At 42.8% G+C, this 27235-nt stretch overlaps 2 protein-coding genes across 4 annotated transcripts in view; one reads left to right on the top strand and one right to left on the bottom strand.

Moving 5' to 3' along the window:
• Positions 1 to 13449: 13449 nt before the first annotated feature.
• Positions 13450 to 19764, bottom strand: LOC311441420 (uncharacterized protein). Of its 2 annotated transcripts, XR_014695927.1 has the most exons (6): positions 19300 to 19764; positions 17250 to 17339; positions 16620 to 16675; positions 15879 to 15935; positions 15433 to 15503; positions 13450 to 14735 (listed from the first exon to the last, which is right to left on the bottom strand). XR_014695927.1 is itself a non-coding variant. In XM_084529551.1 (5 exons), exons 1-5 carry the CDS (start codon positions 19357 to 19359, stop codon positions 14663 to 14665), a joined length of 351 nt encoding a protein of 116 aa, XP_084385677.1. In that variant the 5' UTR covers positions 19360 to 19764; the 3' UTR covers positions 13450 to 14662. The 2 variants fall into 2 exon arrangements, 1 of the variants encoding a protein (XP_084385677.1); XM_084529551.1 differs by lacking the exon at positions 16620 to 16675.
• A 297-nt stretch (positions 19765 to 20061) lies between these two features.
• LRRK2 (leucine rich repeat kinase 2) overlaps positions 20062 to 27235 on the top strand; it is a 77184-nt gene continuing 70010 nt past the window's right edge. Inside the window, exons 1-3 of one of the 2 annotated variants that reach the window (XR_014689667.1) lie at positions 20062 to 20396; positions 20496 to 20581; positions 24811 to 24917. Coding sequence is in view for 1 of the 2 variants with exons in the window: in XM_084509784.1 (XP_084365910.1) it covers positions 20228 to 20396; positions 20496 to 20581; positions 24811 to 24917 (362 nt within the window). In the remaining variant the exon portion in view is untranslated. The remainder of the gene's footprint in view (positions 20397 to 20495; positions 20582 to 24810; positions 24918 to 27235) is intronic. The other variant, XM_084509784.1, reaches the window with a different exon arrangement.

Below are 27235 nucleotides of genomic sequence, written 5' to 3' on the forward strand. Positions count from 1 at the left end.
GATACGCAGGTATACAGCCAAGTGCCTGGCAGAGTATGAGAAGACCAGCCCACACCACCGCCGTGGATCCAAATCCTTTCCAAAAAAAATCATCTCATCTTCATCCTGTCTGTCCATGAGAGCAAAAAGCCACCTGGGAAGGCAGCCCAGTGAGAAGGCCACCGGGGAAATATGGAGAAGTGCTACATCACAGAGCTTTTGTTCGGTTTCTTGTATTCAAAGAAGGTGTGAAGCTATGGCAGACAGACAAAACACAGCATCAAAACGGCCAGAGAATAATTACAAAACAGCAAGAACATTTGCAAATGTTGGCACTATTTCATTGGCATGAGGAAAAGCAACTGAAAGGGTTAGGTCCCTCTGAGAGCCTGTGAGTCTGTCAGAAGGTCGCTTCCTGGCCAGAGTGTATAAAAACCTGCTTTCAGGCACAGGTTGGCCAAGCACAGATACACAGAAGGGAGACTGTGCTGTGTGTATCCTACGTAGCGGCAGTGTCAAAGGCATCTTCAAAGCAAAAGATCTAACAGCAACTGAACCTTGAGCTATGTCCAAGCTACATCTGAGCTGGCCTTTGAGAGCTGGAGCTTTGGGACAAAGAAGGGTGAACTCATACCCTGTAAGAGGATCTCTTTCACTGACACAAGCCCTAATTGACAAAATGATTTTGGAAACCTCAGTCTGGAGAGGCAAGGTCAGAATCCATGTGTCACAACTTATCTCAGGACGTATAGATGTGTGCATACAGTATTATTATAAATATTTTTATACTATTACATATAAAGGTTACAACCTGCGATTTAGATCCAATTACTTTAATATTTGTTGTCTTTTTGCCAGTGTCAGAGCAAATTACTGCCTGCAGTTTGATTTGGGTGATGATATACCTGAAATAAACTACTTACAAACACTGCTGGATAAAAAGCACTTCGTCTGTGATAAGTCATAAAATCAAGTTGAATTCTGAGAAGTTCCTGAATGCTAACAGGAAAATTGATCAGATTCGCACGTGTTACGATCCAGATCTGGATCTGTCTGTAGCCAATGTTCCACTACAAATATTCTGCATTTTATACTTAATTATCAAAAATTTCCATTTGCACCAGAATGATGAAAAAGACAGCTAATTACAGTTTCTTAAATTAAACTAGCTCTGTAACAGATATTTTGGAGGAGCTGGCTTTGTTACAAAATGCTTCAGTCTCACTTTATGGCTCTGTCCAAAGCCAAAAATCTAATGTAATTGCACAGTAAAAACCTTGAATGATATCCAGACAGAAACAGAAAATAGGATATACCAAAATTGGCTGAATTTAAAACCTTCCAGTGCACACACTTCAAAATAGCTCAAAGCACTTTATTTTTTACCCATATAAAACACTAAATCAAAGCATAATTGACCAAATAAGAACAAGACTTATCTACAGCCATTTCCTACCAATATGATTAGAGGCAGAAAAGGACAGCTATAACAGCAATAAAGGGAAATTTAATGTTATTTCAATAGGAGCAAGCAATATCCTCACATAAAGAAATGTTCTTCCAATCAAGTAGTGCTGAAATCATTTCAGCTAATGAGTATTAAAATTAACTCTCAGCTTCAATGACTTCTTAGTCATGGTCAACCCAGCGACACACCACATGCTATCCGCTATTTTGTGGGAGAAGTGAATTAGTGAATTACAACTGCAAGAACCTGCACAAAACCAGTGCAAAACAAGGCTTTAATTTGATGCATGACAAAAAGAAGTGAGCAAAACAACTTCCCTACCAAGAAGGACCAACTTAAAGACTGCACAATATACGGAAACCAGTGACAGATTGATCAGCGATGCTATTCAGCAAGATTGGACCAAGGACCTGTTGCCTGGCTGCAAATTCAGATGGAATTCAGATGACTAGCACCAAGGTACGCAGACCTGAGAAATGATACTAAGACCTGGAGTATAACATAAGTGGAATTAAGACTTACTAAAGTGTGCCAGCCACTAACATGAAGTAAGTTTAAAAACTGAATGTTTTGTTCAGTGACTTTCATCAGTATTTTAATAGAATATAAAATGTCATTTATTTCTGCCTCACTGACACTTTAAGAAGTTCTGTCAATTTATACTTATCTTTTAGGTGCAAAATCTTTACTCATGATCATTTTGACCCAGATTTTATCATGAAACAAGAGAATCCAAAAGTACATGGGCAGGGCAGATGTCCTAGTGTGCATGAATGCTGAAAGATGGGAAATGAAATGCAAGTAACTATTGAAAGGCCAGGAATTTTTAGTCTGAGGATGGCACTGAACTCCTTTATTAGAACATGTATGTAGGAGACTTGGCCTTAGGAAATGAGCCTTAAGTGAGCAACAGAACTTTTTGTTGTGGGAGGAGAGGAATGTGGTGATGTGGCTGCTATGTAAGATGCTCTCCAGCACTAGACAAATATTGTCAGGATTAAAATTATTCTGGGAATGAAAAATGAGGTGTTATCTGAGAGTTGCTATGAGGGTTTATCTTACTGAGAGCACAGTTGCACCAACATATTGACAACACAAACAGCTGGAATACTCATGCAGTTCCTAAGTGCTCCTTCCTGTCACTACACTCCAACTCATGCACCTAACCAGGGACTGATTTTAGCCTCGGGACGCACAGGAACAGCACATTGATGCCATATAGCTACAAGAATAGGTCCTACTTCACAGACTACAAAGATCTTAAGAAATTAAAAGTCTTATTGTAGAATATATTTGCAGGAACCAAATCTTAATTTATCCTGTGGAGAAAGAAGGATGACAGACCTGCTCAAAATGTGAAATGCAAGGTATCAAATACCCAACTATAAACCCTTCAGGGAAATCGCTGAGCTTTGATTAGTAACTGAAGTCTATGAGTATTTCATATGAGATTCTCTTCAAGCTGTGCAGCAGACAAAACCAGCTGAGATATAACACTATTAAATACAGTGCTTGTGACTGAGAAATGAAGTGCTGCAGTTCACGTTGTGTGGGACTGCTGGCTGACTACCCAGGAGACAACTCCACCAGCGCAGTATTCTTTTATACAGAGACATTCCTTCTGCACCAGGGATGTTTAAAGACACAAGATTAATTATTCAAGCAATTTCAAAGAAACATCTCAGGCAGCCTACAGGTGGACTTCACCGCTTAGCTTTGTGCATTAAAAAAATGCCTGAAAATAGATGAAATCTAGGCTTGCTGTTTCTAAGGGGGGCATGGGTGGTATTATGAGGAAAACCTCTACGTTCTCCCACTCTTAAGGGAAGGTACTTCATAGAATCATAGAATGGTTTGGGTTGGAAGGGACCTTAAAATCATCTAACTCCAGCCCTCCACCATAGGCAGCGACACCTCCCAGTAGACTAGCAGCACCTGATTGTGATCACTCGTCTAAGACCACGGCAGGGAAGGGTGACGTGGCCCTGACATGACATTGTTCCAGCCCTCTGCAAGGACTGCCATCCTCCCAGCAGGCTTGCCTCCCTCTCCTCTGCGCAAAGTTTCCACAGTACCAAACCTCGTTGGTCCTTCCATGCTGTTGGCTACCCCCAGACACCACCTGGACCAGGACTTGGGGACACTCTCTCCTGAGACATCACCGTGTCCAACTAGGCAGGGCAATGAACAGCACATACGGGGTCCTCATTTTCTTTTCTATTTAAAAACTCAGCCAAGATGCAGTTTAAATTAATATTTTCCCCTAATAAATGTTTATTATTTATTTTCCTCCATTAAAGACAGCCACAAAAGAGGCCCTGCTGTGGGTAGCTGGACAGGCCCACTACTGGGGTAGGCAACCAACACTGCACATGATGTCGAGTGTTATTTGGTGACCAAAGTGAATGATGGATCAGCTCCAAGAAATGTTCGGTTACACCTGCAACACTAAGTAAAAGAAAAAGGAGAGGGGTCTGGAGAACAAGGCTTATGAAGAGCAGCTGAGGGAGCTGGGCTTGTTCAGCCTGGAGAAGAGAAGGCTCAGGGGCGACCTTATTGCTCTCTACAGGTACCTTAAAGGAGGCTGTAGCGAGGTGGGGGTTGGTCTGTTCTCCCACATGCCTGGTGACAGGACAAGAGGGAATGGGCTTAAGTTGCGCCAGGGGAGGTTTAGGTTGGATATTAGGAAGGACTTCTTTACCGAAAGGGTTGTGAGGCATTGGAACAAGCTGCCCAGGGAAGTGGTGGAGTCACCATCCCTGGAAGTCTTTAAAAGACGTTTAGATGTAGAGCTTAGGGATATGGTTTAGTGGAGGACTGGTTAGTGTTTGGTCAGAGGTTGGACTCGGTGATCTTGGAGGTCTCTTCCAACCTAGATGATTCTGTGATTCTGTGAAAATAAGTAAAATCATACCCCTTCTTTCCCAGAGTTGAAACATCACCAACTGATGCAGTAGGAAGCCTGCCAGAAAGCTGACCCCCACTCCTGTGATAACATTGAGATTAAATGCCCATTACAGCAAGCAGCTGTGCTACTGGAAGCACCCTGAGCCAAAGGCTTTGCTGCCTTCCCCAGGAGCACTTGCACACACTTAACCTCCTTGGAAAGGAGGAGCATGGAGGAATTGACACACCGGTGAACATTAGCTGACATATGGGACTAACCCTCTCATGGCTTTTACCTTACTGCCAACATAACATCAGCCAGTACAAATAGATGACAAAGGCTTCCACAGCACCACAAGCACTATAGAACTACATGTACGTAGGTGTGCTCTGTTTATGTATTCGGTGTTGGTGACAGCATGTTGAGCATCACTGCTCGCTCGGCAATGCATTTACTGCCTTACTTTATATTGTGTTCTGCTAGGTGCAATACAGTTTCAGCGTGACCATCAGTTATCCACACCAACTGGAGACACACCATTAGGAAGCTGACATTCAGCAACACATTTCAGGTCAGTTCCATGCTCCATCACAGTACCTGATAGCACCATTATAATTTTTTGATATCAGCACAGGCCTTGAATATGCTTAATTCGCTAGTGAAAGAAATTTAATTTTTTGCTTTTTGTAGATGAGGACTTTCACATTACTGTTATTCAAATAATTTGAGATGAACTTCAAGCCTCCCCATACTGATCTGACATGATCTGATCTTAAGCTGTACTTAAGGGAAAAGATTTTAGAATTTGCCTGTAACTCAAAACAAAATTCCAAGCAAATAAGTCCATTTGGAAAAACTAACAGCATAACTTAAGCTGCAGAAAATATACAGTGTCCATCTTTATAGAAAAAGACGGATGCTAACTTATGTTTTGAAAATTAGACTTGGGTTAAACCAGAGGATCATTCCCTTTCACTCCCCGTTTCAGCCCAATTTATTAATGGCAACACAAATTAAGAATTACAGAAGTTGTGCAACAAAATTAAAATATTACTCAATTCTAGCATTATACTGTTACACAAATAAAATATAAATATATGTAAAATATATCATAAATGCATTTGATATGGTAAGTAATTTGGGAAATACAGCAAAATTTTGAACTGGAACTAAACCTGTTCCAGTGATCAAGGGATCAAGTCTTTACAGCTCAAGCTTCTAACTACAGCTGCTTCTTCCTTCATAGGAAGGACTGATGTGCTACCACGTCATCTAGATGAAAAGTTGTTAATAGCCACCAGACCACAATACAACCATTTGAAAAATACAGATCAAAGAAAAGATGTCCACCTTTCCCTGAAAGCTCTGCTTGCTTTGTTATTTACATAATGCTCGGAAAACCCAGACTGATTTTTTCAACAAAATTCAAGGTACAACTTGGAATTAAGAACTCAAGTTTCTTTTTTACTAGAAATTAAAGGCCAAAAACTTGCACCAAAATCAACACCAGTAAGCTTCAATATATAAACATGGGTAAGTGGCCAAAAATTCCTTTCCATTGAAGATCACTTGACGTACTTCAGAGAGCTTGTTTGGATGGGAAGGACACAACGCCCTCACCTAACCAAACTTCAAGCACTGTCACTACACATTGAAGATATTCAGTACATTCACACTTGTCATGCAATTCATAAATTTATTTAAGCAACAATGCCTGAAACTTGCATGCTTGAGAACAGAAATAGTCACAGAATGGTAAAGAAGAAATGCAGAATATCTTTAGTCATTACAGGAGTCCTAGTTATTCATAAAGAAAAGTGACTGACTTGAGATCGAAGGTCCTTATTGGCACTGATGTTGGACTTATCCCACCCCCATAATGTAATCCTGCCTTCTTAGCCAGTCCCTGTCATCTCAGCATTTGGAATCACTCAGAGAAAATTTATTGTCTCTATGCTCCTCTACAGTTACAGGCAACATGATGTTTGTGATTTTTTTATTTGTTTGTCTTTGTGGATTGGCTTTGCTAATGCCTCTCTGGGTAACTGGGGCTATCTAAAGATGCTTCAAGCAGTTTATCACAACAGTGTAGGAGATGATTCATAATGAGAGCCATAGATGGATGCTGTGTTACTTGCATTGCTTACTACTATCACCTCTCCCTGCTGATGAAGCAACTTGGGCAGAGCTGTTGAACTGACACAGTGGATCCTGAGCTTGCTACCAACACCACTGGATCCAGCCTGAGGAAGAAACCAACAAATCACTTTGCTATTTATTGGAGGAATTTGCCCTCATGGATAGACAATCACCTGGAAATCAGAACTGAGTGCTGTGCCCATTCACTTGTCGTTGGCAAACAGGTGGTCTCTTTCCATTGATCATTCTCCCCTACCCATCAGATTAACAGTTGTCAGTGCTGTTTGATTCCCAGCTGTGGGGACCTACTTTTTTAAACCTGTGGCCCTTTGCAAGCACATTATCAGTATGCTACATCTCCCCCAGATCAGCTGTTCCCTCTGGATCAACTGGCCTTAACCCTCCTCCCCCCAGCCCTCTTCAAGATACTCTCGAAGCCCGTGCCCAGGGATTTAGGCTTTACATTACACCCCCTTAAAAAACAGACTTTTTTTCCTTAAGGGTCTGATCAAGTGAAAGCTTCACCTCTTTAACACAGACTGTTTAATCAGCTGGATACTGGCAGAAAACATCCTGAACATCTCCTTCAGTTTCTAAATTAGAGACACAAAGTGCATCATCAGCTGTTCAGCAAGAAAGAGCAGGAAAACTTATATGAAGTACTACCATAGTCTGATCTGTTCCATTAACGTAGAGACCTGGCAATAGATGGCAAAGCAGTGCACCCCAAAGGATGCCAGAAGGGAAAAGCATGCAGGAGGAAGACAGGAATTTCAGGAGAGTGGAGGGCAGGAATTCCAGGGACAGCCCCTCTTTTAATCAAACCCAGGTCTGCTCTGGCCTCTTTTGATAAAAACATAGTTTCAAGAAGCCTTAACTTAGAGAAACCACAAGAAAAGGATCCATAGAATGTATACCACTGTTTATTCCTGTATTATAAATATGCCCACCACTAGGTGTCACCCCAATTTAAGATATATAATATGTGCACAAATAAAATCTGACCTTCGTTATACCATACTATGAAAATATTCAGCATTTTTAATAAGAGTATCAGTCCTTTCTGAAACATGCACATGAAACACTCTTAAGCTGCCCTTAAGGAAGGAACCAAATGACACTTGCATAAAAACATTGAATATCTAGCACCTTTTTGAAACTGCTTGAACAAAGAGAGGTTGTGGTGATGACAAGCCTTCTGTACAGACAGCAGAGAACAGGCACAGGCTCACGAACAGTACTTCATCCATATTTAAAACCCAAAGCCCCTGATGACTAAAACATAAGCTGAAAATCCCATCTTTTAGTCTGAGGTAGAATACCTGCCCCAACACTGCTTTCTGAGGCAGTGATTCCATTAACACCCGAGTCCCTGCTGACTAAGAGATAAAAGCAGATGAACCATTTTGGCCAGGAGGCAATCAAAGAACTCATCTCATTTCTGAACAGGCCCTGAGTATTTTCTGTCATTCAAATAACAACACCTCCTTTCTGATCACACAGCTTAATACATACAGAACAGGAATGTAGCACAAGGAAAGGTATTTATTCACAATACTGGGCCTTCAGTGATAAATTTGCATGGGCTTTTCAAAGCAGACTTCAAAAACAGAAAAGGTGGTTATGAGGCCTCCTGTAATTAAATTTTCATTCCTCTCTAGGGAAAGTATGACGAGACAAAACTGAAAGTGGAAAAATGGACCCAAGACTGCACTTGGTCTGAAAGAGTTTGCAAAGGAGAGTCCCCACGTAATACCTCATGCAGCCTCTGAAGGCTCGCCAGTGATGTAAAGCACTGCAAAGAAGGAAACAGGAGAGCAGGAAGATGAAAGCACTAGAAACAGTTAAAATAGAAGAACAACTACTTCATAAAATCACCTGCCTCTCCAGCAAGGCCTTTCCAACAGCCTGTAAAGCCTTCCCTTGCACACCGTCTCCCTCTTCTGTCAAAATGGTGAAGCTCCAATTCCAAAATACATTTATATCACATGACAACAGTCTGCACAACTGACCCACCACCTGTCTGCATTTCCTAATCTCTTATCACAAAGATAAGGATCACTAAACACCCATGGCAGTGTCAATAGCACAGTCAGAAAGAAACGAGGAAACTACCACACAGCTGATGGCAAGAGCAGGCCTGAGATGAGTGACATCAAGGACAGGCTGAATTCAAACAAAGTGGGAAATTCTACGACAAACATGATAATGAACGTAGCCAAGATGAAAAAAAGCAACCAAGGCAGCAAAATGACTTGCAGAAGAACCATCAGAAATAACTAATAACAGAAGGCAAACAGTCCCTTTACAACCCTAATCTGCAGCTCCAAGTTGGATTTCATTTTTAAATCTAACCCTAGGACTGGGCTGAGCCTTAGGCTCAGAGGCCAGTCATAACCCAGACACAAAGCTCCTCAGGGGTGGGGGTTGCTGGCAGCCTGCCCCTTCATACAGGACTCCCTTGGCAGCCCTCCTCCAGCTGAAGCTCCAGGCTTTGTCTCTCTCCCGGTCCTAACCCTAAGGACTGGCACAGCCAGAGCACTAAGCCAAGAATCCCAGCAACAGCCCCAACAAAACCATTCTCATTGGGAGGCCTGTTGGCAGCCCAACCCTTTCCATAGCAGCATTTCTCAGCCCACACCATGAGGAGCTGGAGGAGCCTTGCTCCTAACTCTACCCTTTTTCACAGCTTCGGCCTCCAGCCCTCACCTAGGCAAAACAGCTCTCAGGGGAGAGGTCTTTTGGAAGCCTCAACCCCTCTTTGGAAGTCTCTTGGTGGCTCCTTTGCACTCATAGTCTAAGTGGAGCTCTAGACTTTGTTCCCTTCCTAACCTCACTGTCCAGAGACAGGCTACAAAGATGGCGAAGGGCCTAGAGGGGAAGACGTATGAGGAGCAGCTGAGGTCTCTAGGCAGGCCTGAGGAATATTCACAAGGGAACAAGGCCTTTGCTACTACAAAACAGGTTAAATTTATTGCTGTGATCAGTGCAAGGCCTATGTGGAAAAGCATTACAGGTATAAAGGCTGGAATTGCACAATATGTTGTGAACAGATCCCAGACAAAACCCAGCACCAGTGCTTCATGCCTGTGGCCAGAAGCTGAGAAGCAGGGTAGGGTTATATTGTCCTATGACAGAATGCATACAGAAAAGCCAAATGACATTTTTGCCATGGATTTCACACTGGAGGCACAAGAACGTAGAGGTGGATAGGAAAGCTGGCTGTTTAAAGGTGATATGCCTTGTGGACTTTATTTGGTTGCTTATACAGCAAAGTTTAATGCTCTCCTAGTTTGCAATGCCAAAGGCTATAACAGCTACTTCATTCATAGCTCGTGCTCACCAAAACACTATACATTAACATATAATTTGTTTAAGAAAGTGTCTGTAATCACATTTACTCCTAGAATTCATTCATTAAGTCCTACTTTTCCCTGCTGGGAAGGAATGAGAAGACAGCAACAATGAGGACAAAGATAGGAGACATAGAGATAGGAATATTCAAGCCAAAAGCAGAACCACTCAACTGAAGATGGGCAAGACTGGAACTCAGTGTGGCAGGGGGAAGATGCACACATGAAAAAGTATTGGGATCTATCCCGAGAAGCATCATGGTGAGAAAGCTCCAGGGGAATCTTATCCATGTGTACCGGGGCAAGTAAGGAGAGACTCTTCTCAGTTATGCATGCTGGCACAAACTGAAATACAGGAAATGTCATTTAAGAAGAAGAAAAAAATACTTCATGGGGGAGTGGCCAAATGGGCAGTCCATGAAGATATTCAAAACCCAACTGGAGACAGACCTGAGCCTCCCACACTAAGTGACCCTGCTCCGAACAGCAGGGTGGACTTAACAGTCTCTAGGAGTCTCTTCCAGTCTCCAGTGTTCTCTGATTTTTAGACTAATTACTGTTGAATATTGTCTGGGCAGTGAAGTAAGAGCAGTGTTTTAATCTGAAATAAGCACATACAAACAGAAGGCCAAAAAGAAGCCTCCTGATCCATTTTACGTACAACTGAAACCTAAGCACAGTGAAAAAGCAGCTGAAGTCACAACGCCACATTGTCTGATTAAATGTGTGGGAATTACAACAGTTCTCAGTATTGGCAAAGTATCACTACAATATCAGAGAAAAGTTAGCCTTCAAAACAATTTCCTTTTCTTGTATGTGAGAAAGTCAGGATGAGAGTGTCATGCAACTTATTAATAAACAGAAGTAAAAGAATCAGTTCAACTGTCACAAGAGGTCAGGTGGCCACACTGATGACTGATGAGTAAAGCATGACAACACAAGCAGTTGTCTTTACTTTGCTGACTCCCCTATGGATTTCACAAAAACAAATTTAGATCAGCAGAGTGGCAGACTGCAACCCACCACCAGCATCAGTTCTGTCTGCGCAGAAGTGAAAGCAACCTCTGGTGGCTGCTGCACACAGGAGAAGTTCTGTTCTGTGTATTCCACGATGACGTGAACCAAGAGATCAAAGATCTTGCCATTACAAGCTGCTTCCAGAAAGACAACCTAACTAGAAGCTTTGCTCAGCCACTAGTCATACAGTCATGTGCACTGCAGATTTGACTACCATTTAATCATGAGAATAAAAAAAACTTCCTGTGGTCAAATATTGTTAGTTCTTCAGCAGCTGTCTGTACCACCCAGTATAACTATACCAAGAGACGTCTGGAACTCCAGCACATTTCATTAATGCTTCCAGCTTGGAAAAAACAGCAGCTTATCACCTATGGTCTGCCACTGAACAGCAGAGAAAACATAGCATCATAAACTGCCAAAACATAATGTATTCACAAGTTAGTTTTATATGTTCACATTATTTACTTGTCTGGTCTTGCCTTCAGGACTTGACCTGTCTGGGGGTGGGCTGCGGGGTGGGAACATGTAATGCCATGCAAGGTTGTTTGGGTGTATGACTGACAACATGACTTTAAAATTTTGAACTGTTTGTAGAGAAGCAAAATACCAAAGAGTACAAAATCCCCAAGGGAAACGTGGAAACTACCCGTTGCTTCTCAGGTTTAAAGTTAAAAGGTGTAAGCATCTGTTAAGGGGTAAGAAAAAGTGTAATCAGCTGTTTGAGTACAATTCTTACGTCTACAGGAACATTTTCCTCTCCAATTTCCAACTTGGAGTGCAACATTTTTCATCATGCTCTTAGAACAGGATTCTGATTCTAACAGCGGGTCCTAGTGCAAATTTCCAGAGAAGAGAGAAGCAAGCCAGTCCTGACTGCTTTGAATGGGATGGAGAGAGCAAACAAATGTAAATGAAGAAAATAAACCTGTAGGAATGTTTTCAAATAATTGGCATTGTCCAAAAGCTTTAAATCGGTTGAATCCTTGGAAGTTTATTAATGGTCACTCAGGTAGCATCACTGAATTTGAAGTAGTAAGATAGACTTGCATCGTTGCAGAGCCTCAGTCGCAGTTTAAATTGGCACTGCCTCTAACTTCACGAGAACGAAAGAGAAAAGCACATCTTTCTACCATGTCAGCTCCTGGCAGACTTGGGGGGGGGGGTGTGTGGAAAAAAAAGATGGTTGTTCAAATTAAAAAGTAATGTTTTCTTAGGACATTTCACCCGATACGTAATATTTAGGAGCAACCAGACTACAAATGAAAGGGAAGATGAAACACTACAAGGTACTTGCATGGCCTTAATTTACATGGCAATTGATTACAACCACAATCTGCAATGATTACACCGTTCCCCCTTGAGACAGAAAAACGGGATTCCCATATTATTTAGGGGGAGTGCAATCCCTCTCAAAATATGAGCGTCTGAGGTACACACAGAGTACAGAGTACCACTGAGTACTGAAAATCTTAAGACTAGGCAGCACCGAACTCAACTGAGAAGGGAGGAGGAGTCTCTTTGGACCTTCATGTAACAGAAAGGAAACTCAGATTTTGGCCCTAAGCAATTGTTCTTAGAGACAGGCTGGGAGCTGGTTCTTTTTAACCCAGCGTCCATTTCCGCATCTTCAAAGCTAAAGAAATGGTTGATTGCTCTGTTGAATCGTGTTCCAGGCAGAAAAACTCATGCTCCTATTAGAAGAAAGAGCTTAATGTCTTGCTTGGGTCCTAAAGATGAGTTTTGCATTCAGACGTACCCCCTCCAAGACTTTGTGGGGCTCATATTCTGCATGAGAGATTCGTAGCTTCAAGCTTCGTGATGTCTCCTCTCGATGAAGGGAGGAGGTTGCAGATGCATAAGAGGGCAAGACAACTTCCCAAACTACATCGCATTGCCACAAAACTACCTCAGCGTATTCCTGCCAGGGCACAAAACCCCTTTGCAAACCACCACAGATTAGACCTTACGGCAAAAAAGGGTGGAGAACATTGTTGGTTTTTTTCTGCATACTTCCAACTTCAGGAGCCAGTCAAGCTGAGATGACAGCTTGAGATTCCAACTGCGGCTTAGGATAGGCTGTGCACCACAGAACTTGGTCCCCATCAGACGCGTTGCTTCAGAATGACATCCGGGGTGGTGACATCACTTGGAAAGTTCCTCCAAAAGATTCCCTGTGTTGCGTGCTAAGTGGCACAGAGCCATTTCCCTGGGGACCAGCCCACTCTAAGTACTGCCCTGTGTCATTTGGAGCAGCACGTTTCTCACACAACCCCATTTCCCGCCCCTTTGTTTTTATTCACAACTCGTGTAACAATGCTTTTAAGTGTCTGCCTCAGTTTTCCGTCCTTTTCTCTCCCATCCTCTGCACCATCACGTTGGCAAAACCACAGGGCAGCACAGGCCATGTTCCCACTCTGTGTTCCTTTCACAGAAGGACACTTTCCTCGATACCTCAGACACTGGTTTCTACAGGTGGACCTCTTCCAAAACTTTCTCTGTAGCCGAGCCACACAGGCCTGTAGGGAAGAGGAGAGGTTCAGGTTGGAGGTCCCCAGAGAGAACTTTGTACAGTAAAGACACAATAACCCAATAATCAGTAAGAATTCCAAGCAAACATCACTATTTTTATTCCAGATGTAAGTCAGAAGAGAAATAGATTACATGGGCACAGGTCTAGGCAATCAGCAGAAAATAAAGAATTATTTATCTACATTTGTAAGGAGCAGGATTCCAAAGTCAAAGTTTCACTGTGCAGGCATTGGCTTTTTGGCAATGGCTCCTTAAAAATCTTTGCTTCTGGCCATCACAAACCAGGACCTGAGATTTTGAAGGGGTTACCACCCTGTGCTCTCAGGTACAAGCGAGACAGATGAGCTTTCTGCATGTTTTCTGAATTCCTATCCTAAATCAACCACTGTGTAAAGTTAAAACAAGGATCAATTACAGTAGGCTCAAATCTATCATTGCATTAATTTAGGAAGTTGCTCTATGGTTCAGTGTATCCTTTATTTCTGCGTGACATTACATAAATTGCGAGAAAGCATAATTATTCATTACACATTGGGTGACAAGGCCATGGAAATTGTTATATTAAATAAGAAGCCCAGCTGATCTGGAGTTACAGCCTGTGGCCAACAAGAAATTCTGCTTTAGAGAAAAGAGCAGAAAGCCTTAGTTGAGACTCATGGAAAACCTGACTTAAGATTTCTTCCACAAAGCCTGGAAGAATATACACATTTTTGCTTAGTGGACTCAAGCTTGATTGCAAGAGTCGTAGTGTATCTGCATCTTTGCTCCACACTTTGCTCTGTCACAAGTCACTGCCCAAAAGCACGAGCCCAAGAAACGTACCATCGTGGTAAGAAACTTCCTTGTTGCTTTGCTAGGGCAGATGCTGGTCACTGCTCCTGACTCTGCCTGCAGCAATGCCTAAACCACAGCCCAGCCCACTCTGACTCAGTGAACCAAGCACACCAACAACTCTGGAAATGACTTCAGCTACAATTTAGATGCCTACGTTATTATTCAGGTGTCACACTGCCCTGAGGGAACAGATTATCCTCTTCAGTGGAATTAATTCTGTACTCCTTAGCTCTCTCTGCCAGGTCACAGCGACACGCCCAGCAATTCCCCAAGATGCCTACCCGGGCATCCACCAGGCACACATTTATCAGCTCCCTTTGAAAGATGGCAGCTCTGAGAGGATGAGAAGGTGCAGACGGGTCACAGCCCCGACATGCACTCTGCACGTAACCACATCAGAGGCGCAGCCACACCGCAGCTTGCATCAGATCTCCAAAGGGATCTTGGAGAGCTTCAAGTCTCACCGCACATTCCTGAGGCATCACTGCGGCCAGGCACCACACAACTGCAAAACGCTGGCAACAACCTAGAAGAAACAGCAACCAGAAAATATCTGCAGGAACCACGGCTTCATGTCCCGCTCTGCATCCAGTGTCCCACGTAGTCCTCGGCAGATACACAGCTGGGGCACAGATCAGAATATTCTTCAAGGTGGCTGCCCAAAACCATAGCTAGCTGCTTTTTTTCTGGGAAAAGATGGGCTAATTAAGGATATTAGGATTTCCTGAGCAACAAGGTAGAGACTGAAACATTTGTGTGCACCCTGATGAAATTGTTAACATGTACTTTAACATTTGGGTCCCTTGGTTTTTGTCTGGTTTTGTTGTCACTGTTTTGTTTTAAACACTCTGCACAAAATTGTGGCCACACCAGAACATAAACACAAAGAGTAACTAAAGAACCAGCTGGATCACTGCTGGAAGCAGGTCTCCTATCACCTGTATCACAATCTGTATCAGTGCTAAAGCATCTCAAAGCACTTCATCTACAGGCACCCTTGCTGTATAGCAAAATATCAGGGTGCAAACATATTTAGCCAAGAAACATGAGTCGATGACGCTTGGCCGATGCTCCGTCACTCTGACACTAGGATCCAGAAGTGATTTAGCCAAACTAACTCCAATGGTGAATGCCACCAAGAATCAGATGGGACTAAAAAAATAAATGCAATTTTGGTTATTACAGCTGGACTTCATTAAAAAGAACTCTGTTGCCATACTTACTGGATTTCCTCCAGGAGAAGAAAAATGTCTTCCCCGAGCCAAATCTCTTCTACCCACACTGCACAGCTGACCTAGGATGAAAGCACAAGTCAGTTTGCTCTAAAATATATTTTTTTCCCACAGTTAAGACTTTTTTTTTTTTGACTTTAAGTGTAATTTAACACTCAAAGGAAATCCATCTTTGCTAGTCACTTCCCACAGTTTATCTGCTGTATTTGTGGTACCATTTTCACAGGCTTTATATTCTGCTTGACAGGGTAAAAAAAAATAAAACTATTATATTCTAAACCAGACCAACCATTCCCATTTTAGGGAAATGGCTATATAGTCTATGTGATGCACATCTCTTTTGGCCTGCACAGGACATCACATTTTCCTGGTGTATCCTCTGCTGACTTTCCCATTTGTGCTTTCTGCAAGATGCCTCTCGAAATCATTGTAATTACCAGCTCCATTGTTCCAGGCTTCGGACACGCGGCTGCTATCACTGCTGCTGCTGACACCTAGGAAAGATAAGACCGAGGAAAGCGCAAGGTCTGTGAGCAGATGCAAGGAGGTGTGTCGACTTGTCAGGCTACACTGAAAACCAAACCAGCATACAGGTTACACAATGCTTTGCCTACTCAGGCCTGTGGCTTCTGGGAAGCTACAGGACAAAATCAAGAAGTTGCACAGGCCACCACAGACACAGTTGCACAAAAGTCAGACCAACTACAAAGCCTGGTATTCTCATTTCCCAGTCTTCTGAGATGAAAATTTCTGAAACAGCTGAAATAATTTAATTCACACAAGTGCACGGTGACTCTGTTCAGCCCAGGACAGAGGCACTGCACTGAAGGGCAGCAGCAGGTTCTCAGGAGGCACAGGGAGGACCTGGCATGCCATCGCGTGCTTGTTGAAGCCACAGCCAAAGGACAGGACCAGAGGAACACAGGGCAGTGCCCGCAGAGGAACACCACATGAGAAGTGGGCTGATGTATGACATAAGTCTTAATGCCTGTGCTCTCACAGCCAAATTTTTCTTGCCACAGACACAGAATGAGGAAGAAACACAAGCCAGGGTAGCATATCCCACTCTACGGGTAACAGCTTAGACTTGATCAGTCCAGGAATACATCCCCAACATGCACACTTGCAGTTTGGTCCATAACAACCCATTTTACAATGAAATTGAGATTCAAGCTCACATGCAAAAAAAATTTCTCCACTGATCTGGTCTTCTCTTTCTCAGTTATAGCTTCACCTACAAACAAAATAAGGAAACGGCTACTTGCTTCTTACAGGAAATTACCCACCCGACACACAGCAGACAAACATTTTTTGCTTTCTTCTACTATATTTGGCAGGTTTTACATCTGCATTGGTGAAGTTCTTTTCAGCAACTTGCCAGCTGCGCATCAGGCCCCCTGTTACACAGCCCCACATCAGACCCTGGGTCTGCCTTTCAGCCACCTGGATGCATTGTCCAGAAAAGAAATCTGCCCAACAGACACCTGGATCCCACCTGAACAAGCTCTCACCAGGTGCATTCACCAACATGACTACTCCCAGCCCCATCCCTAAGGAGCCCCAGCCTCCCAGAGGCAATCAGTCCCAAAATGTAGAGGAGGTAACTAACTACAGCTGAAGCTGGGCTGAGTCAGAGGAGAAAGAGCAGGGTTCAGACACACCAGCTGGGAAACACAGCCCCACAGCTTTGGGGTGACCAGTATGATCAGGTTGCTACTCTTTCCATTGAAATTAGGTGACAAATAAGAGCAGAATTCCTAATATATGTGTTTAAAAGGCAATGGTCAAGGACAAATCCAAGCACTCACATTGTCACAAATTCTAAAACCCACTATTTCAGTCTCCAATTTAATTTTAATGTTGCACGTAGTTCTGTGGTGCCCCAAGGTGCTTGTAACCTACAGCAGGAAAGAAAAAACAGGGAAAGAAAAAACTAAAACCGTGGTTATCCCATCGATTCCACAACCGCTGAGCTCGTTCAAACTAGAGTGTCAAATCTCCAGGGCTGTCTGGTGCCACGTAATTTTCCAGCTGATGCAGGAATGCAAAAGCTGGAGGTGGAACAATGTATTAGTCTCTATGTTAATGTGCTACGTTATCTGCTCATATCTGACACAGCAGAGATGATATATTACTTAAAGAGTATTAGTAGCCCCATCCACGTGGGAGAGGATAAATACAGGGCAGATAGCCGCCAATCTCACTGAAAACAAAAAGGGGAAATAACTCTTGTAGGCCTAAAGCACTCAGCCTCAAGATAGTGCCAGGCGTGACAATTCTGAATTTGTTAAAAACAAAAAAACAAAAAGCCACACAAACCACACACCCCACCATGAAAAGAACACTCAAGGAAATACGAGAGTTTGGAAGTGAAGATTGCCTGAAATGTAGGGAATTACAAGGGAGGTGGAGTGACAACAAAACCCCTTGGTACACAAATAGGACATACAGAAGAACTGCACTTCAGATCTCTTGAGAAACAAACAAACAAAAAATCTTTGAAAGTATAAATCAAGTTTATGTTTTAACTGTAATCTCTGCTTCCTCTTTCCACTTAGCTACCTAATACCTGGGCCTGAAATCTGATAAACAGCTGAAAGTGTTTGGGTGAGAAATGACCCGAAAAAAACTGACACACACAACGCTCCAAATGCAGCACATTCATGAGGTCTGCATCAAGGACATAGAGAACCCAACTTATTTTAGGAGAAGGGCTTGGTGTCTGCAATTTTCCTTCAGGAAATCCACAACTTTATTCCACTTTTATCCACTGAAACACCAATACATAACCTGTATTGGTGCATTCTTATTTAAAATATGCTGCAAAGAAGTCCAGAGCAGCAGCGCATCCAGAAAGAAGCTCTGCTGAATGGTCAAAGCAGCCACAAATTCAGTTTAAGAGTATGATTTGGAAGTCGTATTAATACAACTTTTATCAATATCACTACTTGTACCTTACAGCTGCAGATATTCTAAAACTCACAAGTGACATTTCAGATCATAAGCTATAAAGAGTGACCTCTAAAAATCTTTTGCTTAAGTCTCATAGCAGCTACAGCTTTGCAGATACTGGAAGAAGTCAATATAAACTGAGACTATTTGCATTCATTTTGCAAGAAAAAAAAAAAAAAACTTTACATCAAGAAAAAAAAAACATTTTTCAGTCATTCTTTGTGCTTGCATTAGTGGTTCTGCAGGAAATAAAAACATATTTCAAGTGCAACCAATCCATTTAATTCAACTCATTTTTGTTTCAGCCCAGATGTAATGTGTTCCACACATCATAAACTATGAGTCACTATTTCATAACGCTATCTCACATTCATGTTTGTTTTCCAGTGCTTTAGAGAGGGAAATACTAGCTCATCATTTAACAAATGCAGTCCTAGTTAGTAGACTATAATTGGGATGCCAAGACAATAGTTTCTTTGTGCAAAAAAAAAAAAAAAAAAAAGCCTGAACTATTAAGGCAGCCATGACCAAGCTTTTCAGGACCGATACACCAAGAGGCCAGGGACAGTTCAACCAGCTCTGTGTGGATTCAGGGGCATTACTGAACACTTTCTTAAAGCTTATTTTGAGAAGCTAGCACTGTGGAAGTGCTGTTCAATGAACGACATGGATTTCTAACAAAACACTGTAAACTAAACAGAAGCTCCAAGTAAATCCATACTCCTACCATGATCCTCCAAACTGAACTTTTGTCTAATGAAGTCCAATTTAACTGGAAAGTTTATTCCCTTAATTAATACTTAGGTATTACAAAGGGCATGCCAACTTCTGTATAGCATATCCTACTGGCATTGACTTTCTAACCAAGTATTTAAAGAGGTGTCTGGCAACCTCAAACCCACATACCACTCTCTCAGAAGAGCAGTGAGGTCCCACAAGCATTGCCAGGTTACAGGAAGATTGCATCAACCACAAGTGAAGCAATGCACCCGCAGAGCGGGAGAACTTTCGTATCTCAGAACAGCAACCTCTCACTGTATGGCTTGGAGTGAAATTTTACTTCCAAATACAACACAGGTCTGTTTTAAGCAAACCCACAAAGCTATCAGAGCCCGTGAGGCCAAAACACTCATGAGCATGGAGCAAGGGTCTTCCTTGGGCGAGGTTAACCCAAAGCTGGTGACCCCAAAACTGGTGATCCTTCAGCTTCACCTCAGCTGCCTCAACCCTCGGGAGAGGACACGGTTCCTTCTCCACCTTCCCTGGCCCACCACAGCAGGAAAAAGGACCCTACATCATGCAAGGAGACCTCAGGCCCTACTGTCTGCCCAGAAAGCCTCACACATCAGCTACATATGCTCCCTTTTTTTGTGTTTTTTTTTTTTTTAAGGAAGAAGAAAATCACACCCCAACTTTGCTCCCCACCACCCTCACCTTAGGCGTAAGGGTCCCCTCCAGGCCCTATTTATACCCTAGGCACACTAGTGGGCGGACCCCCCGCTGCACCTCTGCCATCCTATTGGGTGTCAGCGCTGTCAATCTCCACAAGCGGGCGCTCTGCCAGCGAACCGCGCGCGAGTGCCGCGGGCGCCCCCTAATGGCGGCGGGTGGGGGGGCTGAGGGAGGGGGGGTTCCACGCCCGGCCGCGACCGCGTCCCGGGGCGGGAGGCAGCAGCGGCGGGGAGGGCGGCTCAGGGCGGCTCGGAGCGGCCGGGCGGCGCTGCCAGCGGCTGCGGGACGGGCCCGCGTCGTCCGCTCCTCGTCCCCGCGGCGGATGGGGTGAGGCGAGGCGAGGAGAGGCGAAGCGGCCGCCGCGGAGGGCAGCGGGGCCGCCATGGCCAGCGCCGGCCCTGCCGAGGAGGAGGCGGCGGCGGCTGCGGCGAGGGAGGAACAAGCCCTGAGGAAGCTGGTGGTCCGGCTCCAAAACGTCCAGGAGAGGAAGCGGCTGGAGACGCTGGTGCAGACCCTGAGCGACCTGCTGGAGCTGGCGGCCCGGCAGAGCGGTAAGGGACGGCCGCCCTGTCTAGCCCTGCCCGGCCCTGTCCATCCCGGGCCGCCTCACGCGCCTTTAACGCGGCTTTTCTGTGTCCCTCCCCTTCCAGCTCCACGGCTCTTCAGCGGCAAAAACATCCACGTCCCCGTGCTGCTGGTGGTGGACATGTACGCGGGGGCAGCGGGCGTGCAGCAGGTAAGCGGCCCCGAGCCCCCCCTGCCCTTCCAGGGGGCTGTGTGAAGGAAAACGCTGCTCCCCTGCAAAAGGACAGGACAGGGGTTGGGGCTGGGAGTCCCAGGTTTCTGCAGATGCAAGCAGCAGCTCTGAACGGCAAAAGAAAGTGGAGTGATGAGCGTAAACGCAGCGGCGTGGATGCAGCGTGTCCCACGCTTCTGAGGTACAAGTAATGCTGTTTAATATAGCTCTGACGTGACGACGTGAAATCCTGCCATTCGATATAGTTCCGACATATCGACATTAAATCCGGCCTTTAATATAACTCCAGCATATCAACATTAAATCCTGCTGTTTAACATAACTCCAGCATATCGACATCAAATCCTGCCGTGCAAACATGAGGAGCGGCACCATTTAAGACGCCTTCATCCATACATAGCCCCATCCCGTGGGAGTTGCACGAGGCCACTTTTTAGGGGAAAACAGTGCTGTAACTCAGTGCAGCTTCTGCAATTTGAGGCTCTGCCTGGCTGCTCCTGTGACAGCATTGGCCCACTTCAAGGAGGTGCGGCGCTTGCACAACTCGGTGCTGTGCTTATGGTACAGCTGCCAGGCTTGTCGTATGAAAGAGCTCCTTCCTGGCAGGCATAGATTAAGTTTCTGACTACGTTATGCTCAAAGGATGTTTATGAAGTCCAAGTTCGCGTGCCACTTGCTTGCTTTCTTTATTAAGCAATTTTGTATCATTACAAGCTTTTTGGCATCTTTTTTTTTTTTTTTTGGAGTCACTAGAAAGCAAAACATAAATGATGTCACATAAATAATAGTGTTTTTTAAGATTTTATTAATCTACTGGATCTTAAACTGTAGATCACAACCATAAGATTCAGATTAAAACATGAAATTTTCCTTTGAAGACTAAGTAACTTGTACAGAGTCTGAACTTTTAAGTTATTTTACTATTGAATTGCCATCAAGAAATACAAAAGCATTGTTCATTAAGAAATACAAAAGGATAAATCAGTATTTTTTTTCAGAATAAAGCATATTACGTATGTAACAATTTACAAAACCACTGCCCAGAAATTAAGTCTAGGAAGTAAAAAATATGAAATCCAACCACAACCAGAAGCAGGTCTGAAGTGATTGCACAGGGCTCCAAGACGCGTGTAAGAGGACTGTGATCGTTTAATTTTTATTTTAGTAATGTTAAAAATCCTCACTTTGACTTAATACAGAATTTAAAAATTAGTTTTAATCTTCTCTCTGCCTACATTTGCAGTCGTACAGTGCTTCAGTTTAGAAGTTTGGGATTTCCTTTGCAGTACTACATTGTATTCATGTGTCAAATTCACAGCCAGTGCAAAGCTCTAATCCAGTTCCTCACAAAGTGCCATAGGCAGCTTGTCCTTCATATTTTGTTATGATATTTACCAACATCCCCAGCGTGTTAGTAGACCTCTGTCTTCCTTGCTTCATCCACAGCAGTTGGTTTACAGTCTTTGTGAACACACAGCTCTCCCTGGCAGCAGTGAAGTGACATAGTCCTGACTTCAGTGTAGTCTCTCTCTACTACTAAAGAATTTTCATTGAATAAATTGATTAACCAACCAGTTGCCTCCTTGGCTTTTGGCATTGGAATAAAACTGACCCATATAAGAAAAAAAACTGAGTAGGAGCCATACCTGAAATGAAGATTTACTTTTTTGTCCTATGCTTGCTCAGAATAAATTAGCTTAATAGATCAATATTGCGAGTACCAGTGCAAGTTGGACTACAGGCAAACTTCTTTATAAATAGGAAGATGCTGAGCTGCAAAGTCAGTAGTGCCGTAACAGTAAAATAGGCATCTTTTAAGTAAATTTGATAGTGTGGTGTTTTGTTTTTTTTCAGTTGCTGGCTGACAGTGATTGGAGCAGGTTAGAAACAGTAGAGCAGAACTTGTTTACAGTTCAGGAAAGAGCAGGGAGCAGTCAGTAGAGCTTTGTCTCATGCAGAAGGTGTGAGCTAATGTAATATAAATTCATTGCATGCTAGAAATGAAGAGGGGCTGACAAAAATAACAGGGTTTCAGTGCTGCCGCCAACTGTCCCTGTGTGTCAGGACATGTTAAGTGTTTATAAGAACATCTTTGTTTACTGCATTATTTTTTTCCTTTCCCTGTAGCCTTTAGTATCTCTGTTATTTAAAAGACCCTTACTTTCTTACGTAATTATTAAAAGGATAACAAGGTCTTTGTTACCCCAGGCTTTGCTTTTAATATTATAAAACAAACTACATTATCAGCAGGTCAGATATCTGCTTCTGTCTTTGCTGGCTCCACAGTCCTTACAAATGTTTGTCAGTGCTTGGAGTCACAACAATCCAAATAGAATCTTTAACAGAAATATCAGTTTCATCAGAGACAGTAAAAAAGTGACTTTTCTAAAGTCATTAAGCTAATTTTAATTGGGTTCTAAGTTTTACAATTAGCATGGTGGGAAGTGGCAGTTCAAAATCTTATTTTTAGCAATAAATAGTGTTTGAATTAATGGTCACCTCTACAATGTCCTTGCTGTGCAGATTGGAAATTTGCTGCTTGAACATGGAAAATTAGGTAATGCATAACCCCATCTTTGGGGGATTTGGTGGTCACTAAGGCTGTTCTTTGAAATTATGCTTGATCAGGAGTTGATCCCACAGCCCAGACTCATCTTCCTGAATGTCCATAGTAGTTGGTTTGCACTCTCACGTAGGACAAGTCAGCTCGCTGTCTAAGCAAGGAAATTGTCTTCTGGTCAAGCTCAATCTGCTGATTGAGGGTATAATGGGCTTTAAACATTTAAGATTCTGGAAATCTGCACTGCAAGAAAAGCAAAGCTACCGCGGATAGCGTGAACGTAGTGCCTGTGACCTGTGAAATATAAAAGCAGAATTCCAGTTTCTGGGGATTTACATCACCTTTTCCATAGACTTGCCAAAGCTATCATAAAAGCTGCCTGCTCTCTAGTCAGTGCTGTTCCTTTGGGTGGCTCTGTGCTACCCAACTTCCAATTCCATTCACGTATCTCCTCTGTCACGCTGCAGGGTTAGAGGTCATGCAATTTCTATGAACTTTGCAGTGAAGCTCCTTCGAAGCAGCTGTTTACATTCCTGGTGGTGGTGGCTGTCCTCTGCTGACCCCTTAGCTTTGCATAACTCTTTCCTGAAATGGGATCTCATTATGCTTGTGGTTTTTGAGCTACACCTAGGTTATCTTCTGTCTTGACCCTATTCCTACAGCACACAGGCCGTCTTCCTCCTTTTGTTCTTTTTTATTTATATGGCTAGGGAGAGTTTTATGCTTTGTTTTAATTTTTGTAAAATCTACTTTGTCTTGAACTTTTGACATTTCTCAGATTACTTCCTCTCTTTCAGTACAGCGAGGTTTTCTTCTCATCAGTTAATTCTTTCTACATTTTTTTCTCCCTGCTCTCATTCATGCTGCAGCACATTCAATTTTATCAGCCTGCGGGCCGATACGCCCAGCAAGCTCTCATAATAATAAAGAACATTGTTCTAGGGAACATGGGGGAACAGATTTCTCCAGTACGGACATTTTTCATTTTTGGTATTATTTACAGATATCTAAAAATCAAGGCACTTGCATAGGCTGGAGCAGGTAGTTATTAGAATAAATATATTTTCAGTTTGTCTTTCATCCCTTGTGCTCTCAAGACTTTCACTGCCCTTTTTGCATTTTGCAAGCACGCAGACACTGAGGATTGATGGCAAGAATATGAAATATATAGTATCATTTAGGTATCTCATGCTATTTATAACATTTACACTTTTAACATGACCACCTTTGAAAACTATCCTTTCTCATTTGCAATTAAATAGCAAATTCTTATGGAGACAGCAATGCTTCGGTGAAGTTGGACTAGCTGTAATAGTGCAGTGGTCTTCCATGGCCCATGATGGCATATTATTGATCTCATCTTATTTTTCTCACTGTCAGCATCTCTTTTAACTGTAAGTATGTCCCCTATCCTCAAGCAGTGCTGGAGCACATTGTAGGTGATACAATGCTACAAGAAATGATAATCATTGGCATGTTTTAGTTCCACCTCTTAACTTTTTATGTCCCTTGTCTTGTGTAATTATCCCTCACTTAGCTAGATAACTATTGAGAACATCCATCTTCTGGTTGCCATGAATATTGGAAGACAACGTTTAAGTTCCAAATAGAACATCTGTTCTGAAATAGCTATATTTTTATTTTACAGATGGGTTGGTCACTTCTTTGTAAATTGATAGAAATTTGTCCAAGTACTCTACAGAACATAGCTCCTAGGGATGTTGGGAAGGACTGGGAAGCCCTGGCTGTTCACCAGTAAGTATGTTGTATGCCAAGAGTCTTCTGGATATCATGGTAGCATATTTATGCAATAAAATGTATTTATATACTTATTACATCAGCTTCTACATGGTTAAAGATCTTTTGTGGGTTTCTTCAGCTTCCAGAATAAAAGGTGCATACAAGCAGGGATCTTAGAGGTATCCATTAAATACCTGATAGGAGAATAAAGAAAACTGAGCCAGGCTCTTCTCAGTGGCACCCAGTGACAGGACAGGAAACAAATTGAAATACAGCAAATTCCACGTAAGGATTTAAAAAAAAAAAAAAAAGATTTTTTAAAAATAATTTTAAGGTTGATCAATCACTGGAACAGGTTGCCCAGAGAGGTTGTGAAGTCTCCAGCCTTGGAGATACTCAGAACCTGACTGGACGTGACCCTGAACAATCAGCTATAATTGGCCTTTCTTTGAGCAGGGAAATTGAATTAAGAGAACTTCAAAGGTCCCTGCCAAACTCAGTGATTCTGGGACTCTGTGGTTAGGAAGATGTTTTCTTTTAATAGACAGATGCAATGTAATAGACCTGGCAGGTTTTGTGTGCGTGTGTTCTTTATGCTGCATTAAATCCACAAGCTTGAAGTGGAATCAAGAGAAGGGGTATTTCTTAGTTGTCTAAAAATTAAGTATTTAAAGTAGTCACCTTAACTACCTGTGCAGTCAGTGGACACAATTACCTTCAGAAGGTAATTTTTTTCCTTCTTTTTAGTAAGCCTGGAACTAAGTGTAGTTTGATTTGAGTATGCCCATCTCTCCCGTCGAGGGAGCCTAAGTAAATGGCTTCTGCATGGCTGTGGTTAGATGGGACAAAGACTGGCAGAGGGTAACTCCAAAGCTGTTCTGTAGCACAAATGCTAGCTGCAGATGTAAGTATAATATGAATAGGACTTGGTTGGAAGTTCTCTCTCTTGGACAGATTGCCTCATTCAGGGCTGATAATGACAGCAAGGAGCTACAGCTTAATAACTCTATTAGTAAATCTGCCTCTGCTTTTATAGTCCTAACCTGCCCTTCCTTAGAAAGGTTGCCATTATGAGATCGCTTGCGTGAAGATGCAGTATGTTTGTGATTTTGATTGCTTTTCAAGAGCAAGGAATGACTGAGCTGTACAAGCTAGTTAAGATTTCTTTGGCAGCTTAAAGGCTTGCTAATTGACTGATGCTTATTCTTAGGTCCCAGAAAATTACTCCCATTTGGGCTGATATTTCCCGTAGTTTCCCGTTGTGGGTGTGTGAGATAAAAACGGTTTCATAAGTAAAAGAAACAAAAATCAGCAAAACAAAGCAAGAGATGCAAAAGCTCTCATTTACAACCAGCCAAACAATGCTCAGCCAGTCCCTGAGCAACCCTGGTAAACTTCCCCCTGGTTTTATTGCTGAGCGTGACATTACGTGGCATGGAATATCCCTTTGGTCAGTCCAGGTGAGCTGTTCTGGCTGCATTCCCTCCCAGCCTGTTGTCCACAGCTGCTGATGGAGCAAATAGGTGGAGGAATCTGCATCCTAGGTACAGTTTCTACACATGCATGCATGTGCACACACACCTGCAACCACTCAATAAAGTGCATTAGGAAGGCTTAAAACTAAAACATTTTAATCAGGACATTAAAGAAGTGCATCTAAGGGTGTCTGTTTAGCTACTCTACCAGCTTGGTTAGGGTGGCTCCCTGTTTTCTTTGATTCATCACCCTACTACTTAGTCCATACATCTGGGCTGTGTGCTGGGCCAAGAATTTGCCTGGGGACTGAAATGCCAGTGCCTGTCCTTGTCTGTGGACTTACTGGTCCAAAGCGTTCATACAGAAGTTTCAGGGAGGTATCTATTCTCAGTTTAAAATAATAAGAAAGAATTAATAATAATAAATACATTTCTCCTAGTTTATAAAGCTAGACCTTAGCAAGGCACACAACATCATTGCTCTATCTTGGGAATGAAATTTGGATGAAGCTTTCAGTGCTGTTTTTGTTTTTCTAGACAGGTCAAGAATGTCTGTTAACATTGCCAGTTACTGCACGATCCCTTTTGATTAGATATCTGTACAAAGACACTCTCATTTGAAGATCATTAAGACTGCAGAGTCTGGCTCTCCAAAGTTATGAGTATCAACAATGAAAGTTTCTTGATTTTTTTTTTTGATCCTCTCTATTTTTATTTAGTTTTTAATTACACGGTTTTGGTTTTCCCCCATTTTAGGATATGCTTCATTAAATACAAAGTCAATGCTCATTTATTTTCTGCCATCATCATCATTGAATGTGGGGCCCACCGCCTTATTTACTGTACATTATTGATACC

Source organism: Aythya ferina, assembly GCF_964211825.1.
Source record: "Aythya ferina genome assembly, chromosome: 1".
In the NCBI taxonomy this organism is placed as follows: Eukaryota; Metazoa; Chordata; class Aves; order Anseriformes; family Anatidae; genus Aythya; species Aythya ferina.

Bases quoted from the DNA above. Each gene is read 5' to 3' on its own strand.
- LOC311441420 (XM_084529551.1), bottom strand. From the start codon at position 19,359: ATGCAATCTTCCTGTAACCTGGCAATGCTTGTGGGACCTCACTGCTCT. The intron at 17,340-19,299 runs GTATGTGGGTTT...TTCCTGCTGTAG, and splicing joins ACTGCTCTTCTGAGAGAGTG to GTTACAAGCACCTTGGGGCA. The intron at 14,736-15,432 runs GTAAGTATGGCA...TGTTTCTTCTAG, and splicing joins CTTCTCCTGGAGGAAATCCA to GTTGTTGCCAGCGTTTTGCA.